Source organism: Nomia melanderi, chromosome 7, assembly GCF_051020985.1.
Source record: "Nomia melanderi isolate GNS246 chromosome 7, iyNomMela1, whole genome shotgun sequence".
NCBI classification, from domain to species: Eukaryota; Metazoa; Arthropoda; class Insecta; order Hymenoptera; family Halictidae; genus Nomia; species Nomia melanderi.
In genome coordinates, this window is record NC_135005.1 from 632,368 (window position 1) to 650,712 (window position 18,345).

Below are 18,345 nucleotides of genomic sequence, written 5' to 3' on the forward strand. Positions count from 1 at the left end.
CCTGTCTGTACAACTAAAATTTCCTTATCTTTATTTGTTTGACTGTTATCACTTTTGCAGAGTACATTAACTCTTTCTGTATGAATTTGTTCACTTCTTTCTTTGTTTTCCATTCTTAATTGGAGGCTTCTTATAATAATATTGTTTTTTATTGTTTCTTTCTCTCTGTATTCAATTGTTCTTTGTGCTTCTTCCATTATTATCTTCTTTTGTTTCATGTCTGTTTTCAAACTTTCTGTTTCCAGCTGCATTTCTTCTATTATTCGCCTCTCACGTTACGGCCGCCGGCCTGTGGCTTACAGGGGCACAGAGGCAAGGGGAGACGTCCATTCGCGGTGCTTGGCCTGCTAGTGTGGTGGCTCAGTATCGGCACGTCTTTCTTATTGGCCATCTGATTTCTTCGTCCCGTGGCTCGACCAGTAACAAAGATCTGCCAAAACTGAGCCGCCATAACTATTGGGCCGAGTGCCCCGAGTGGGCGCCTCTCCTTGCCTCTGTGCCCGTATAAGACTAAGGCCCGCGGTCGTAACGTGAGAGGCGACTAGTATGCTTCCCTGTAGCTTTACTTTCTCCTATTTCCACTCTGCCTCTCGTTTCCTCAATTCTTCTGTTAGCTCTTTTATTTCTCTGTTTACTTCTATCCTGTTTTCCCTTCTCTTTCTTTGGATTTCCTTTAACTTTAATAAAACCATTGAGAGTTGCCCTTTTCTCGCTTTGTTATCTACCAGTCTATTTTCAGCCTTCTATGTTTCTTCTCTACCGTCTCCTTCTATGCTTAACTTGTCTCCATACTTTCTAATGTCATTATTCACCTTTCTTCCTTATCTCTTTGCCCTTATTTTCTTTTTTTTCCACTCTCCTATCGCTACCTTAGCTTACCTAAACTACAGTATGTTACTGACGTGAACTCAGCCGACCAGTAGTTTGAAAGTGAAGAGGGGTAAGAGGAGGTGAATTAGTTTCGGCACGTCTTTGTTACTAGTCGAGCCGCGAGCTGAGGTAGACCGTGCGGTCAAGTTCCTTGCCCCTCTACACTTTTGAGTCCCGGCCCACTTGGCTCACAAAAAAATTTATGATCGCCCTACATCGGCGACCTTCCACAGGCTTATTTGGGGGAGCTACGGGATCTCTTATCAAACGCAACCGCGGCTCCCCCAAAGCCCAGCCGGCTTGCTGGCGCCGTTCCCGGGGAGGGGATGTTGCATCCTCCCTTGTACTCTTTTGCTGTAGTGTACGTGGGCCCGAAGACCCGCGCCACTGGCATCCTGCGGCCAGGTGTTCTTGGCCGCGTATATGGAGGGGGCTGATGTTCGTGCCCCTTCCCTTTTCACAGCGGGTGCCCCACCGCCGCTCGGTGGTGACCGGCGGATCTAACCCCGCCGCCACACTCCACCGTCCTAATGACACTGACGCAGCGCTATGATGCCGGGGCACACATCAAGCATGTGCTGCGCCAGGTCCTCCGTCACACAAGCGGCAGATACATATATACATATGTGCTGCCCGCTCCCTCCCGTTGCGTCCGGCCATCCCCTTTTACCCTAGTCCCGTCTGTAGGGGTAGGGCGGCGAGTGCCATAGGAGCTATGGTAGGGATGGTCGACTTGAGAGAATAATTTTTTAAAATTCTGGGTTACCCCGAAACTTGCGGAAATTATTCTCCCCGTGATCAGGGGAGTCAGAGGCTCCATCATCGCAATGCGAGAAATACCTACTCGGAAAAATCGACTTCACCGGAAATCGAACCCGGCCCTTCGCACTACGAGTCTGGAACCAAACCACCATGACCACTGACTCGCCTCTCACTTCGCTCACATGAGTAACCCACTGTGACTTAACTAACGTTACTTCTATATGCGGCACGTTCCCTATATGCCGTTTATTTTGATATATAATACCTTTAATTTTTTGTTTCCCCAGTTTACCTCTCCGTTATATTTTTCCTTCGCGGATTTCAGTTTTACAATCACTTTATATCCCTAGCTACTTTGTATACATCTATCCAGACGCTCGCAACTTAAACACACTCTATTTAATTTAGTATATTATTTAGTACATCATAAAATAACTTTCGCTTGTTGAACTTGTTTAAAAACTTTCAAACTAGAATTGAAACCTCTATAAGTCGAATATTTTCCCCTTCCTTTGAGTTTTGACTTCTCGAAATCCTACTGTATTTAAGACACTTTGGGCTCCACCAAGCCTCAGTAGGAACAGCCTACCTAAGCTGGAAGACAGGGCCTAAAAAACCCCATTCTATCGGTCACACCAATTCGACCGTTATAACTAGTATTACAGGCACTGGTGCCCGGTGACAGGGTTGGACTCGTAAGGGTAGTGGTTGGTGCCCTAATACTGGGCGAGAGATTACTTTTTCTATGGGGACCTTGTTATGAAGGCTTCATGCTATGTACAGCACGTTAAATCAAAATTTCCTGTGTATTTGAGATACTCTCTATATGACCGTCTTGCTATAGGATCGTCAGAATATCTGCTTAGCAGTGTACAATTCTGATCTCACGAGGTGACTGCCGTCTAGTTTCAAAGACGAACTATAATTCTCGCTGAGACAAACGAGCAACCGAACGGTGTTCGAGTATCCAGCGTTATCGAGTGAATGGAGTCAATTAATTTCATCGGTGGAACAAAGCTCCAATTTGGAGGCAGAACCTAGGTAATTAGCGGCGCTTTATCGATCACAGTTATTGGTGTACCACGCTCTTCGAGTTCGCCAACTACGACGGTGACCTGATCCACCAAAGTACCGGGTCAGAACCCTTAATGCAATAAGCAATATTCAGTCGCCGGATTCCATCGAACCTTTGTGTGTCTTACAGACATGTGCGTCATTCTGACGAGTAATACGGCTTTCATCAATGAAGTATGCTTAACGCAAATGAACATCTCCCTGCGAATAATTAATCGAGTGTATTGCGGTAATGTTTGGATCGGAGTCCGTTGAATGGAACTTGATGCAACTTGATACTTTTAATTCTGGCCGAAGGGTGTCCGGATAAATAAAACATACGATCTTCAATCTCTTTTTATACTGATTACCTATTATACTTTATTCTTCAGAGTACAACTCACAAATAAACAAATATTTTTGATATTTAAAACCAATTTTTCGTTGTATTTTGATTATTTTTAACAAAAGCATGGAGATAACAGAACACGATATAAGATAAATTAAGATAACTATTTCCTTATTTTTCAATAAAATAACTCTTTCTCAGTTGCATACATTCTTATGTGAATATATGAATATAAAATGATTTTACTTTTAATTTGTTAATTTTAATTTACGCAATAAAATTTATACGACACTCCATTTTTGTGAAAGTCTTGTCTATGTCAACTTTTCTGTTCTCAAATTGTGTCGTCGGCCGAGGGTTAATGCTTCGATTGCCACGTCAATTACATATGTCTGATACAAGTTTTGAGTTAGAATACAAATTAAACTTTATATCAAAATTTCTTCTAGCGTTTGAATAAGATTACCCTAATGAATACGTTAAGTGTCGAGCCAATTTTTTTCAGTTTTCCGTATATGCCACGCAAACAATTATTTTAGTTACATACGACGGCTGAACTTCCTCTTCTTTCACAAAATTAGTATATCTATGTCATGTATATCAATGACCTATACGACGCTTAAGACAACAGCATACGCATTTAGACGTTAAAAAAATTCTTGCGACGTCATCCAGCAATTTCCCGAATTTCCATCATCCACCAAATTCTGAAGCCGAAACCGTACTACGCGAAAGAATTCCATCCCCTCCGCGAACAGGCGACATCGCCCCGAAGAAAGTATCCACTTTCCCGTCATTTCCCCTGACAACCGAGAAGAGTGTCTCTCTTATAGGTATTATCGATTGTGAGTGCGATCAAGTGTGCCTTCGATGATACTCTACCGTTAGAAGCCGCGTTAGGGGCTTCGTCGTTGGAGCGGTCACGTGTGATCGGGCCTTCGACCCCGCGATGCTTCGATGTTAGATCGAAAGGTAAGTGCGGGGTAGCATTTGTCGTGAGGAACAGGGAGAGAGGTGGTACCCGGGGTGAACGATCTAAGAAAGAAAAGGACGAGTGGAAAAGAAGAAAGGGCGGCAGCGAGGATTGTCGGGAGGAGGCGGAGGTAGAACGGGCAAGGAAAGCCATTCTCTACATTTGTAATCGAAGTCGGAACAAAGGCAGGCCCGGCGCGTACTCTGGGATGGAGTACTTACATCGAGTCCTCGCAGCTCTCCACAGTCTCTCTCACTCTCTGCTGGTTCTTGCGGCGTGTGCGACCACTATCACTGTTTCTGGTAACACCACCACAAGCGGCCCGGCATCACCGCTATCGCATTCGACCGCATCGAACCGTCAGCCTGCACCTCTGCCGGGTCCTTTCTAGTACCTTCATCGTCTTCTCTTTGCAGCCGTTAAGTGTTTCACCCACACGTACGCGTGCCAATATACTTTTATTCGCGATCACACGCACCCCCTCCCTTCTCTATCCCTTCGCCATTCTCGACTATTACGGACGGCAGGGAATGTACACGCGCGTGCACACGGATCCGTGAAACTCCGGCCCTTATACCCTTATTCTCTAGTTTTCACCCCCCGACTCCGTTCTTTCTTCGACGAGGCCAATTGAATTGCATTACCGTTTGATCAGCAATCGATTCTTTCCTCTTTTCCACTCGGTCCGGTCCCGAGAATGACTTTATACGGCGCGCGGCCCCGCGCCGGCGAATAAAATAAGGTGCTGGGAGAAATTGGCTGGCGGGCGTTACGATGAAAGTCCGGGGTTGCGGACCCGCCATCCACCCTCGCTCACACATTGCTAGTTCTTACTCGACGATTCGACTTTATTCGATACAGTTTGAACGCGACAGATTTTTGTCGACCGGCCCCGGTGGTGAACGTTTCGCACTTATGTTGTGCTGGAGATTTTTATCATTTTATTCCTTTGAGTTAGAGAAAGTTCAAGATTGTATCTTTGTATGAATCAATGCATGATGAAATGCTTAGTTTATGGATACTAATTTACAGTTTTCTAAAAAGAGTGTATTTACATTATTATATTACTTAAGGTCAATGTAACTTTAGGCATAAAATCTGATATCTGTTAAATTAACGAGTTCTGTAAATCTATTGTTAAACGATTGTATATATTAGGTGTGAAAGTAGGGGAAAAGTGCTCACTGAACTATGAATGTTCGTTCTTCGAAAAATAAAATTAGAATAACGAAATAAATATAAGTTAGATAATTACTGCATGTTGGTAGTGTTAAAGTACAAAGTATTTTACATAATACGTTGTATGATCTATCAATGTTTAGTTCTACGTGCAAAAATAAATTAAAACTGTAGAATGAAAGCTTTTTCATTTGAGACTTTACATTCAAGACAATTAAAGTTAGAAATTTGTGAAATGTACCTATGCACTTGGCTGGCTCGATTGAATACGAATGTTATAATCGAAGGAGTCTTAATCTTCATATAAAAATAAGAATAAATGTGGAATCAAATTTTTTTTCCTAATGTCTCGTTTTTTGAAAATATTGAATTTGTATACATACGATCCGTCCGTAGTAAGTAAAGTACAGGTACTTGAAAAATATGCAAATCAGATGTCTACTTAAAAGGAAGATCTCGAATGTAGAATATTAGTTTCGTGCTTTTTCTTTTTGTTATGTAGAATAAACCCTACTGATTACATAGGACGATTCATAAATACATGTAGGAATGGAAACACGCTGCGACGCGGGCAACGACCACCCCCAATTCAGGGGTCCGTCGATCGGCCGAGACATAACGTTATTGTTTAGTTCTTAAGACATGAATTGACTGGTTGGGCGTGTGACTGGTGTCATGTTGCGAGGAGCTAGCGCTGATATGTTTGAGGAAAGCGTGACTGAAGACAGGGTGTAATCTTGAGTGGATAAAGATACGGAATGAAAGTATGTTTAGGACCGAGCAACTGGACTCAGAGAATGACGTGATTTGAAATATGTATAGTTGACCGAGTAAGTGCTAGCTATAGATGCAAGGGATAGGGTGCAAGTGAGAAGGGATGCATGCGGAAGAAAGAAAAACTGATTGGGGGTGACCGTTAAAAGTGCGTGGAAGTTGAGCGGTAGGGTAGTATGGCAGTATGACAGAAGAGTTGGTTTTACAAACTTGGTTTAAATATTACTTCTTTTAATTTGATGTTCCTCGCTTAGAGGTTATAGGAAGAATACCTTGGGAAGGGCACAGTTTGACCAGGGGACCCTTTCAGCGTTCGACTTTCCCTTCACTAAAATTATCTTACAATTAGTAATCATTTAATTGTAATAAACTGTTTTTCTATATTTGTTTAACACGCGAATTATTACGATTCCCACATAGCCGTATCCTAGATACATGTTAATACTTCGAGAGGTAAACGTAGACTTCCTACCGTACGTATTACTACCGTAATACACCAGACTCGATTTATGCGAAAATCCGTTCCGCGTGGATTCGTTTTACGTGAATGAAAATTGAACAAAAGAAAACAAAGTATTGGAAAGAAAAGCTGCTATAAATCATAGACATACATATTTATTCCACATAGCTTAAATAAAAAAATAATAATAATGCCTTTTTAGAAAACAAAAGTATCTTTTATGTGGTGTTACTAAATTAAGATCGTGCATAAAAACTATCGCGTAAATAGTGTTATAATTTATCGCGTAAAAAAGAGACGAGTGTAAAAAAATATCCATCGATATGATGTAGATACTTAAATGGTGTCTATCGATTCGGAATACAAAAACATAATATTTGCTTCAGATAATTCACATAAAAATAATTATATTATAATTTTACTTATGTTTAAATTCATAGAAACCAGGAAACTTAAGAAATCAACATATTTATTATAAAAGATGTTCAATAAATTTACATTTATAATCTTCACAAAACAAAAACTGATCACTATCATCGAACAGTTTAAAATACATAGTTGACTTTTCTCGTAAATACAATTATCTAAATAGTCACACAAAACCACAGATGTAGTTTCTTCAGTAGCAAATTGGCAAACAGTTACTTTACCTTGTTTCATTATATTTCTTTTCATTTTTTTTATATTTTACCAGTCTTATTACATTTTTTCCTCCTATCCGCTTTTTGTTTTTTAGTGTCATAACATATAGCAGGTATATCTTTTCATGTAACGTACTACTATCCAGAAATATAAGACATAGGTCTGTTTGGATTTAGGGGACATAAGCGAAAAATAATTCAGATTATTGCAAAATTATTGCATATATATGGTTCAGTGAAACGAACCTTAAACAAGCATTTATCAAAGTATATGAAAATCATTTTATAAATATATTAACCGCAAAAACTTGAGATGTATAATACTTTTCAAATGGTTATATGTAACAAAATGCGTTTTCATCGTGCACGATAAATGACTATTTTCTCTGCTAATCCGTACAATTCTCAGGTCCATTAATGTCAGAATATTTTTTATGTCATTCTATCCAATCTTTCCTGAGAGAAAATTTTCCCCCCAAGTTTCGGGTGTTTTAGTAAGCGCTAGAGTCCAGCGTTAGAAAAATTTCTCCTACTTATATGAGAATCATCTTATATAATTCACGTTATTGCCCCTTGAAACCACCAAACCTTTGCCCAACACCTGTCTCTGTATCGTCAACAGTTCCGAAGATATTCAAGTGAGTCGATTTATGTGGCTCACTCTGTACACACGGAATGGATGAAACAAGTGACAAAAGTAATCGTGTACGCATACTCGTGCATGTTCGCGTTCCTCTTCTGACTCTCAAAGTCACGAAGAATTTACGCGCCGCAGTGAAATTCCCACAGAGCCATATGTTTCACGGTGAAATTGTCAGTTCGTCACGCTGACGCCTATCATCGAGTTGAGCGTTTATCGCCGCCATTACATTTTGATTAAATTCCGGGTCCACCGATGAAATTCTGACTCCTTTGCAAATGGATTTACCGCGTTTTCGGCGATCTCCGGTTACAACGGATTGCTCGAATCGGAAATCGGACCGGTAAAAGCCGGTTAAATATTTTTGCGGCATTCCCCAACGACTCGTGAAATTCTCGAAAATCGAACGTGCCTCGACCGCGGTATCCGTTTGCGTGCCACCATTTTGAACTGCCGATGCCGTACTATTTCATCGGATACATCAAAATCGTTCACAGGGATACTTGGTGAGTATTTGGAATACTTTTAAACATTCAAATGATAATAAAATTATAATGGCAAAATTAATTTTACCGTTGATTATATTAATGATACAATTGTATTGCGATATAATCATGGTCAATTTTTTAATTATTCTAATGAGCATAAATTATTATAAATAGATCCGATATGTGCGATATGAAATTCATAAGTATTAATTTTGAAGTGTTAATTTTCTAGCTGGATACATTTTGTATATTTTTGCTGCAGTCTTAAAATAAAGATAATTAGGTGTGGTGCAAATATTCTAATTATCATTTTATTAATGTAATATTATTTTAGAATCAAATTGAAATTTCAAAATGTCATTTTATATCTAGTATATTATACATGCTGCTATTAGAAATTATTGATTAAAAATTGGTACTACATAACTATTATTGTTATGCCGAGATGAAACATACAAATGTTACATATATTTAGTAAAGTTAATGATACATTTATTAATGTCCTTGCATTTTGAAACTATGAAGTAGTCACAATTAAAATTAAAATTAAACACAACGAACCTCGAATAATTTCGACTCAATTATTACCGAACATCATCAAACATACATTTGATCATATTGCAATTAAACACAATCAAATCACTAAGAGAACAGTGACTCTACACAAATTAATCCATCCGAGTCGTAAATGGAAAAAATATCGAGTAATTAAAGAACATATTTCCCTTAATCGAGAAAGGAGATTACAGAGAGCGAAAATAAAATTTAAATTGGAAGCTGACTTAATTTTCTTATGAAATTTAGTAAGAAAGGCAGACGAAATTCGAACCGCTGTTGTAACACAGGGGAATATTATTTCAGTCGGTCCAGGGGGACCATTAAATGGTCATTTAACGAAATGGATATAATCTACTGTTGAAAGATTTAATCTTATTACGGGCGTTCTTCGTAAAAGGTAACAATAAGTCAGGTGGTTTCATCGTTCTGGCCGACGGCGTGGATTGTCGTTGTACAATCGTCGACTTAAATCGTTCCACGGGCATTTCGAGGCACGTGCAGCGTCGTAATAATACCGCGCCGGGAGCGCACAGGAAGCGCATCCTGGTATTCTATTAAGATTTACGAGCGGTCGTTTGAGAGACACTGGTCAACCGGAAACTAGGTTCCACGTGTTGTAAGAGCGCCGCGGTTAGCGTGAATATGTATGTAGAGCGCATATGCACATATGTGCATCCATACTTCCCCATCGATTCGATGGGATGGCCATTGCATTTCAATAACAGGAACGTGGATGGGATTCGTTGCATACCGGCTATAAGCTTTTGTCTGCAAAAGTCAAGGGTTCCCGATCCTGAATATTGCACGCCTTACGTATACGACGCCGAAGTTCATGGTTCCGCCAGACAATACCGGGTTAAACTACTCGTTTCTCATTTTTCAATCTTTCTTTTTTCGTGAAAATACGAAGATGCGTTGCAAACCTTCCGTAAAAATCATCGGAATCAATTTGATAATATAAAGTTTGTGAATATTAATATTAACATTCCTAAGAATTTTATGTTATTATCTTCATATCACTATGCATAATCGTTAATAATTAAATTGTTTACTATATAAAATTAAAGAAAGTTGTTTGATCTACTAAATTGGAAAAGTGATATAAATTCACACAAATGATTTATTGCCTCTCGATATAATGCGATTGCGCTGTGAATCGATAGATTTTTCCAATAAGTAACTACATTTAGGATTGTTTTTAATTAATGAAACTCAGTGGATTACAAGTGGATTACGCCGCAGTCGATATGTAATCGTCAAAATAGTCCAATTTATATAAAAACAGACTTTTGAACACGCATGGTTATTAAAGGTATCCAATACTGTTTCAGTACTGTTATCCTGATAGTTTTTCAATTAACATTATTTTTCTATCATATGAATAATTTTTAATCACAGTGAAGATACTACCGGGAAAAACAATGTCTAGTAGAATCAATAATAACGAGAGTAAATCGAAGAAAACACCAAATGCTTCCATGGAAAATTGATTGCTATCGATGTAAGGATCCTATTTTCGGCCGGTAAGCGTGTTCGTTCCAGCTATACTATTCTGATTGTGGTATGGAGAAAATACTCAAGCCGAAAGTTTTCCGAACGAATTGCAGGCAATAATTCGAACAGATTTCCTCGACGAAGACACGAAATAATTTATGCAGTCAATAAACCGCGGGAATGTTCACCATTGACGGACTGGTCAACAATGACTGCGAGGTTTGCATTTAATCGTTATTTTTCACGAAAATAAGCCGGCGTTCTTGCTGTTTTCCACTCGACGGATCACTAACGAATCGTTGATTTCCCATGTGGGTTTCCGGCTTCGTTTGTTTTGGGGCTTATGGAAATGCTCCCTGGGAAAGCCATAATTTAATTTCAACGTAAGCGTACAACAGAGGAGGCTCAATGCCGGAGTTTCGTCTCGTTTTAATGGATGTTTAGAACTTTCCAAAGACCGTCGTGCGCTGAGCGTAGCCAAACTTTATCCTTCGACTTCCGGTATCCGCGATATAATAGTGTAGAAAAAAATAATTCAGAAGTATTCTCTTTTTTTTCGTGCTTACTGTATCAACACAATTTAGTTTCCGTATTTCAGCTTACCGTTGCTAGCATTTCAATTAATTAACGTTTGAAGTTACAAAATCAATAATATAAAAATAAATTGGAACGTCGAGCAATATGAAATATGAAGAAGCATTCCGAATAAAAAACTCGATGATATTTCATATTTCCGACGATTATCGGAAACAGATATTTATGTCTTTTAAAACGTTATTTAATGTCACTCTTTAATGAAATAAAAGCTTCAAATCCTCCAGAGTAAATAGTATTTTGGTTGAGTTAAATATAAAGTGTAATTGGCAAGCTAAATCAAATAATTTTGTTCGATTCCGTCAATTAATTAACCTATCAGAAACTATTAAATTTAATTTCCTGTATATTCTCATATTACTATGATCTAATATAGAAAAAAGATAATTCATGTCAATGATTTTATAAAAAAACTAATTGCCACTTTTTTAATATACGGGAAGAATAAAACATTTTTCTCGCAAATTTTCATACTAATTGTTGGACGAAAAACACATACCATTCGAAAAAACAGAAAGTCTAATGCTATGTTCTTAATTAAAATCAAACGATACATTATTTGAAAATTGTAATTTTTCTAATTATCTTGAATCCGAGAGAATATCAGAAATTCAGTTAAATATCATTAAAACAATGTAAGGTATATGAAATTATATACTGTTAGAATATTCAAAGAAGTAGTATTTCGCAAGGTGCTTATTATACTTTGACCCTCTCCTTTAAGTTAGCTTTAACTTCCTGAATGGCCGCGTCATGAATATATAACGTAAGAAGTATTGACAATATTACACAAACGTTATATAACTCTTGTTATAAATATATGACATAAAGAAAATTTAGATTCTTCAGAAAACTATTATTTTTTATTACTTTGTTGAACTCTTGTTAATTACAACTAATGATTTCCAACATTCTTTTTCGTGGAAAATTAAAAAAGAATTTCTGGTAATCAGGAGGTTAAAGTCTAATAAAAAAAATCGTTGCATGAAATTACTATCCCATCAGCAGGATTACTAATATACAAAGCTTAAAGCAAACGTGTATCGATTAATTTCCCATTCATCTTGAATAAGGGCCTTTAGTTAAACGGAAGAACTCAAGTAACATCATTCATCTGTTCAACCGTCTGCGCAGTCCAGCTCTTAAGTAAACGGTGCTGAGATAATCAAGTCTTTGCTGCATTACGTTTATTCACGTATTTCACTTGAAGTCAAGAAGTCGAAACAACATTCACGTGTCGTCTGTAGACCGACAAAACATCCGCGCGGAGGATGGGGTAAGCGTACGTCAGCTAGAGCAGTGTTCACCAACCATCGGTCTATGGACCGAGCAAATTTCACCAGTCAGCAAAAAAATGTCTATTGGAAATATACGTATATAGTCGTAATAAATAGTTATAAATTTTCTTTTTTAGACTATTGATAATGACTATACCCGACATATTTACAGTTCCTCGACATGTTGAAGTTTCGCATTCATTCATTTCGAAACGAATGAAAATGAAGGGGTAAAAAACTAAGTATCGAATGTTGCGCATTCTTAATGGACTATTATAATAATACCTGGAATGTATTACTTGTACCTATGAATTTGGTTCGTACACGACGAATATAAGGTTGAGAAACACTGAATTAGGAGATCTGCGTCGCTAAGACTCGCGGGAGAGCAAGATTCACGGCTGATACGTTCGCGCAAACTTCCTTAGTACTCACCTAGTAGCCAGATCCCGGTGCACAAAGTTCAGATTCTCCAGGTACCGCATGCCCGACGCGATCTGAGCCGCCATGTAGATGAGACAGTTGAAACTGAAACGAGGAAACGACGTGAGTCGAGGGAGAACAAAGTTGAGTCGCGATGCTTGCAGGTTTTTGGAAGGTGGCGGGGACGTGGGTGGTGGATCAGAAGCACCACAGGGTGGGGTCGCAGAAACGATGGAACGCCGGTGACTACACGAAGACTACGTCGCTCACGATTAATAAACGCTTCAAACTCCGGTCTGAGAGAAACTTATTGGGTGTTAACTTCTCGACGCGACACCCTGCCACGGCGGATGAAACTAATCGTAAATCTTGAGCCCCGTTGGCGGAGCTGTTGCTCCGTGAGGGAACTATTTTGAAATTCTCTTTGCGGCTGATTAATTTTCCTGCACCCCTTGATACCGGAATCGGGGATCGCGATACAGAAATATTCGAAATTAGACTTTTTTGTCACAAGGTTAATAGTAGAATTACCGAGCAAACAAATTTACATCTCCTTATTTTCTTTACAGAAGATATAAAAATGTGTTTATTGAATCGGCTGAACTATATTTTAGTTTACGTATTATGAATATAATTTCAAAAGAAAAGTTTGGACTGGGTCATTTTGAAACATACGGTAACTACATAGTTCTGTAGTATAAATATTTTTTCAAGAGGACGATAATTTTTTTATGTTATAGTCCGAAGCGTTATGTAAGTATTGTTATTTTATTGCAAGAACGGAAGTATATCATTCACATACAAAATAAAAAGACATTGATAAATTATCATAAATATACTGTTCTATGTATGTGTTAATATAATTTTAACGGCCCCTCTGAAATGGGGTCGTAAATTATAATATTGAAGACTGTAATTTGTGTGGAATTGCTTACCTGAGAGTTTTGACACCGATTGGCATAGAATGAGCATCTTCGGCAGTGATATGCGTTTTAAGGAATTGGCAGAGATCTCCATGCTCCAAGTACTCCATTACCACACAGTATGGTTCCTCGCGGCAGCAGGCGCCAAGGACTCTAGCTATATTTCGATCCTCTAGGGCGGCCAAAATCCTAACATCTCGTTGAAAATCCAACCTAAACAAGTACATAATAAAATAATACTAAATGTACGTGTAATACTTATTTCCTGTTTTCATTCGGTTTGGACATTTCCAAAGATTTATAAAAATAAACTTATTAAAAATTTCAAAGATATTCTTTGTTATAAAGAATACGTCTACAGTATATTGGATTTTCGACAAAATACTATGATTCAACGTTAGGTAAATTTTAACAGCTTGAGTGCGGTACGATTTTCTTTGATATGTATCAAAAATGCAAAAGAAAATTTTACATAGTTATATACATACACATACACTTGTCACAAGTAAGTGTCGCTTTTAAAATCGCAACTTTATAACTGTAAACATTTTCTATTACTTAATGCAAGTGTGTTTTGCAAAAATTATACCCGTCAACGAACAGCGTGTTGTTCGTATTGCTGAAACAACACGAGAGAAGCGCGATGATACTCCTTCGTACTCAAACGGTTAATGATTCGTTGAATTTATTCTGACTCTAACGAAACCCTTAATAGAGAATACAATTTTTTCTTTAATTCTAGTTTCTGTAAATTACTTCTTAACCAGTTAATTGCATTTGACGAGTATACATGTCATTTTAAAGCTTGAAATGATAATAATTCTTTCAACGATGAATTCTTAACGATTTCAGATAAACATGTAATGCTTCTTTGCTTTGCTGTGGTCTTTCATTAAAATATTCATTACAATATTCCCTAGGCGCATTCGTCCTGCGTTTGACGAGTGCACACTTAAGTTTTCAATTTTACTGTGCGCAAAACGAGAGATTTTTCAAACTAAATCCTACAGTTAACAGGTCGAGAAGGGTAAAATTATCGTAGACGTGTTGTACATAAAAAAACATAATAAATTCAGATTGTATTACTATACTAACTGGAACTATTTCTCCGAACGTTCTCAATAATTCTCAACGTTCCAGGGCGTAGCAGCGGCTAACAGTTCCACAAGTTACCCTCTGTTATAACAAATATTACACATATGAACAAAGTTCTAGCGCGCAGTCGTTATATTCCACACCCAAGTACCAAAAATAGGGCTCTTATGAACGAGCAATCCCGGATAAGCCATCAAGTCGTTCCATTCCCTTCCCCTTTAAGCAGCGAAGTTATAATACCGCGTATCCATGAATTTCGCCAAATTTTCATTCCACGGACTTTCCAAACGACAAAGTCCGAACACGGGAGTACCGTGGGTACACGGTACCCGGGGCTGGCATCGCCGCGAGAAAACTAGAGGGGATTGTTAAAGGAAATGGACTATTGGCTCGGTCGAACGGTGTCCGTTTCGCAAAATAACCGTAAGATTTTCGCGCGAAGTTCCGGCATCTCGTTTGCATGCCGGCGCAAGGTAAACGACTGGGGGCGATTCGATTAGTCGGAGCCGCGGCGTGGATACCTTCCACGTGAAGGAAACTCCGCGCCGTTTTCCAAGAGCCGAGCTACGCGTACGGCAACGGTCGCGCGTTTCCACGCAGCATCGTTACTTCGGGCTTACTTACGATCGACTCGGTAATGGCACTCTCGCGTGATAGCTTAATGCGGCCGTTAACAAAACTACGGGCTCGGGGTCTATCGATTCCCCATAAACTGCGAATTCTGGTGCGTACCGTCGTCCCGCGGCGTCTTCGAACCGCGTGGGCGGTGCAACGGCCTTCACGCCGTCTAACCGTATGCAAATCATTTTGTTTCGCGCCCTAGCGCAACGTGATGTTAGTGTTACATGGGATTTCTCTACTGTATCGGCTTCGAACATTTCATTCTTGCGGAAATTTTCTTACAGTGTGCAACGGCCTTCACGCCGTCTAACCATATGCAAATCATTTTGTTTCGCGCCCTAGCGCAACGTGATGTTAGTGTTACATGGGATTTCTCTACTGTACCGGCTTCGAACGTTTCATTCTTGCGGAAATTCTCTTCCAGTGTAGTATTTCAGAATGTTATTGCTCCTGTTTCTGAGTTACAATCGTTTTCGTGGATATGTATCGTTTTAGTGTAAGATGTTTTTTACGTCGAGAGTCTTTGAGTATTTGAGTTTTCTTTCTTAATGTTGTTATTGCGCAGGATTTCGAAATGTTACTCATCCTGTTTCTGAATTGCAATCGTCTTCGTGGATGTTGTGTCGTTCTAGCGCCAAGTGATTTGCATTAGGTGTGCAATATTTAATTTGTTTTTCATTCTTTTAGGGTATAAAACTTTTGAATTACAATACTGTGGGGATCAATGACCGGATCAGACCGAAAACAGGAACAAAGAAATTGAAAAGCTGCGGCCTTTAGAATTGTTATCATAACAGCCAGTATTCCCATGATTGCACGAATCCGAGGTATGGACGCAAAAGACAAAAAGAGTGCGAGAGAGAGGGAGGAGAGAGGGGAGATAAGGCGCGGAATGTGTATGAGCGATAGCGACAACGATACTACCCCGATACTTCGAATTTTCTGTTAATATTCTTTTATTTATGTAGTTTTCGGTATATATATTTCGTTTTATTAAAGTCAACGGAACTTCAATACGTCCCCGCACACTATTTTTACAATATCAAAAGGATGTGGATGAATTAAAAAACTGAAAATGGTACAGGTGTTTGAGCAGAATGGTAACAAAGTATGTAGAGTATCAGAATACGCGAGCTGGAGGATTTAACGACTAAAATACAAGAAGAGGTTTAAACAGACATCTGTCCTATCTGATCTTGTTTCCGAGCTACAGTCGTTTTAGTAGTGTACATACCGCCCTATCATAAGGTGATCCATGTTACAAGTAGCTTCTTTAGTACTGCGGCTTGAGTCATTCGATCTTTCTCCTAATTTCCTTATGGTGTAACATTTCTAGAATACTAATGGTGTTTAAATGAAATTAAACAACTAAAAATGGTATAGGCGTGTAAGTAGAGAGGCAACAAGCAATTCAGCTTGTTTATTGAAGATTCAGTTAAAATACAAAGAATGTATGAACAATTTTCGTTATTTTATCTACACATTTGATTATTCTGCAATTTTGTGTTTTAAGATACGTCGAACGACATTTTTTACTTGTTTAATTCTTTTTTGGACAATAATTGTTTTTATAATCCATCATTCATCGACATATCGAATCTTTTTATTTGTATTTCAATTTGTACTAGTGACTCATCGATTATTATCATATTCTGGACCCTTCTTGAATTACAGACGACGTCATTAATAACTGTTTACACTTTTCAATTATATTTTTATTGACCTTCGTTACGCTGAATGCGAGCGATGCAATTAATATTTTTAATGAATATTCATGTCCACGAAATAAGATGCCGAGAAACGCAAGATTCCGCAAAGACCAAACCGAGTGCAATGCAATTATTTAGATTATTTAAACGTTTGTCTCATCAACCGTACTTGATATTGACGAACAAAATAGAACTCGGCTCGCGCTAGACGGGGACTGCGCAATTCAATTAAAACCGTATTTCCAAAACTCTAATTAACCGAATGGAAAAGTTTCCCCATTGTTTCGCCGCGCTAACAGAACCAGCCCTATAATCATGCGCAGAGGCTGCAAAATTTTTGCCATTGTGAATCATTTCGTTATTAAAATTAAATTCGTTTTCTGAAAGCGGACGAAATATGAACAAAATAAAAAATTTTGTAGAAATTCCACGAGGCTGGACAGGCAAATGTAACGAACCAGATCGTATTAGTTCGGAATCAAGGAACGAAACATTGTGTGCAGGTTTTCATGTAGAAAGTCGGGGAGCAATAGTTGGATCGCTAGTCAGAATTATTTTTGCAAAACGAGGCATGCGGCCGATAATATCGGGCCTGATTACGTGTAATATGTTCCTTATCTAAACCGGCTCCAACGATTCGAACCACTGATCGATAAAAGACACGTTGTTGCAACGGCAGAACTCATTGAAAGACTATACAAGGTGTTCAAAAACAGTCCAGATTAAATTCCTATAGCTCTTTAGAAGACTAAATTCTACAGAAAAAATAGAAAATCCTCATTCGTTTATAAATTATCGATTCGTTTATAAAATACTTGTGTTAAATTCTTTACTGCTTAGGCACATCTATAATAAATTGTACACTCCGCGACAAAATGATAGAACACTAGGTTTCAAAGTATGATAACGACAAATTTACGATAGTTAATAGACGAACATTGAAGTAGTAAGACTTGTGCGTGATTAGTTTATGTGTTTATGTAGTGTTTGTTTAGAGTCAATTGGAATTTTAAGTCTAGTATTAATCGTAAAATGGGTCACGGGAAACAGTTGAATGAAACAGAAAAGAGAATCATTTTAAACTTAAAGAAAGAACAGTTGAGTGGGCCCAAAATTACAAAAATTATACATCGGTACAGAAATGTGATGATGAATTTCCTTCAAAAAGGTGACAATTGCGAAGAATTAAAGAGTACAGGAAAACCGAGTGCTGTTACTGCTCGAGAAATCCGAGACATTCTAAGAATTGCTTCCAATTCAAGACTAATATCGTGACAAATTACAAAAGGAGCTGGTGTAAATAGAAATGTAAGAAGCGTACAACCAATACTTAATAAAGCGAAACGCATTGAAAAAAAAATTGGAAGGTAAGCCGCTGTTAACACCGCTGCATGTAGAGGATAAAATGAACTTCGCTCGTGAACACATCGGATGGAGGAAAAAATGGCGAAATGTCATTTTC

At 38.4% G+C, this 18,345-nt stretch overlaps 1 protein-coding gene across 3 annotated transcripts in view; it reads right to left on the reverse strand.

Moving 5' to 3' along the window:
- The window catches only part of LOC116424242 (discoidin domain-containing receptor 2), a 281,595-nt gene that overhangs the window by 13,420 nt on the left and 249,830 nt on the right, over positions 1–18,345 (reverse strand). For all 3 annotated transcript variants that reach the window (XM_031970366.2, XM_031970370.2, XM_031970369.2), the window contains 2 exons: positions 13,471–13,671; positions 12,548–12,640 (listed from right to left, as the gene is read on the reverse strand). In XM_031970366.2, coding sequence (XP_031826226.1) covers positions 12,548–12,640; positions 13,471–13,671 — 294 coding nt within the window. The remainder of the gene's footprint in view (positions 1–12,547; positions 12,641–13,470; positions 13,672–18,345) is intronic.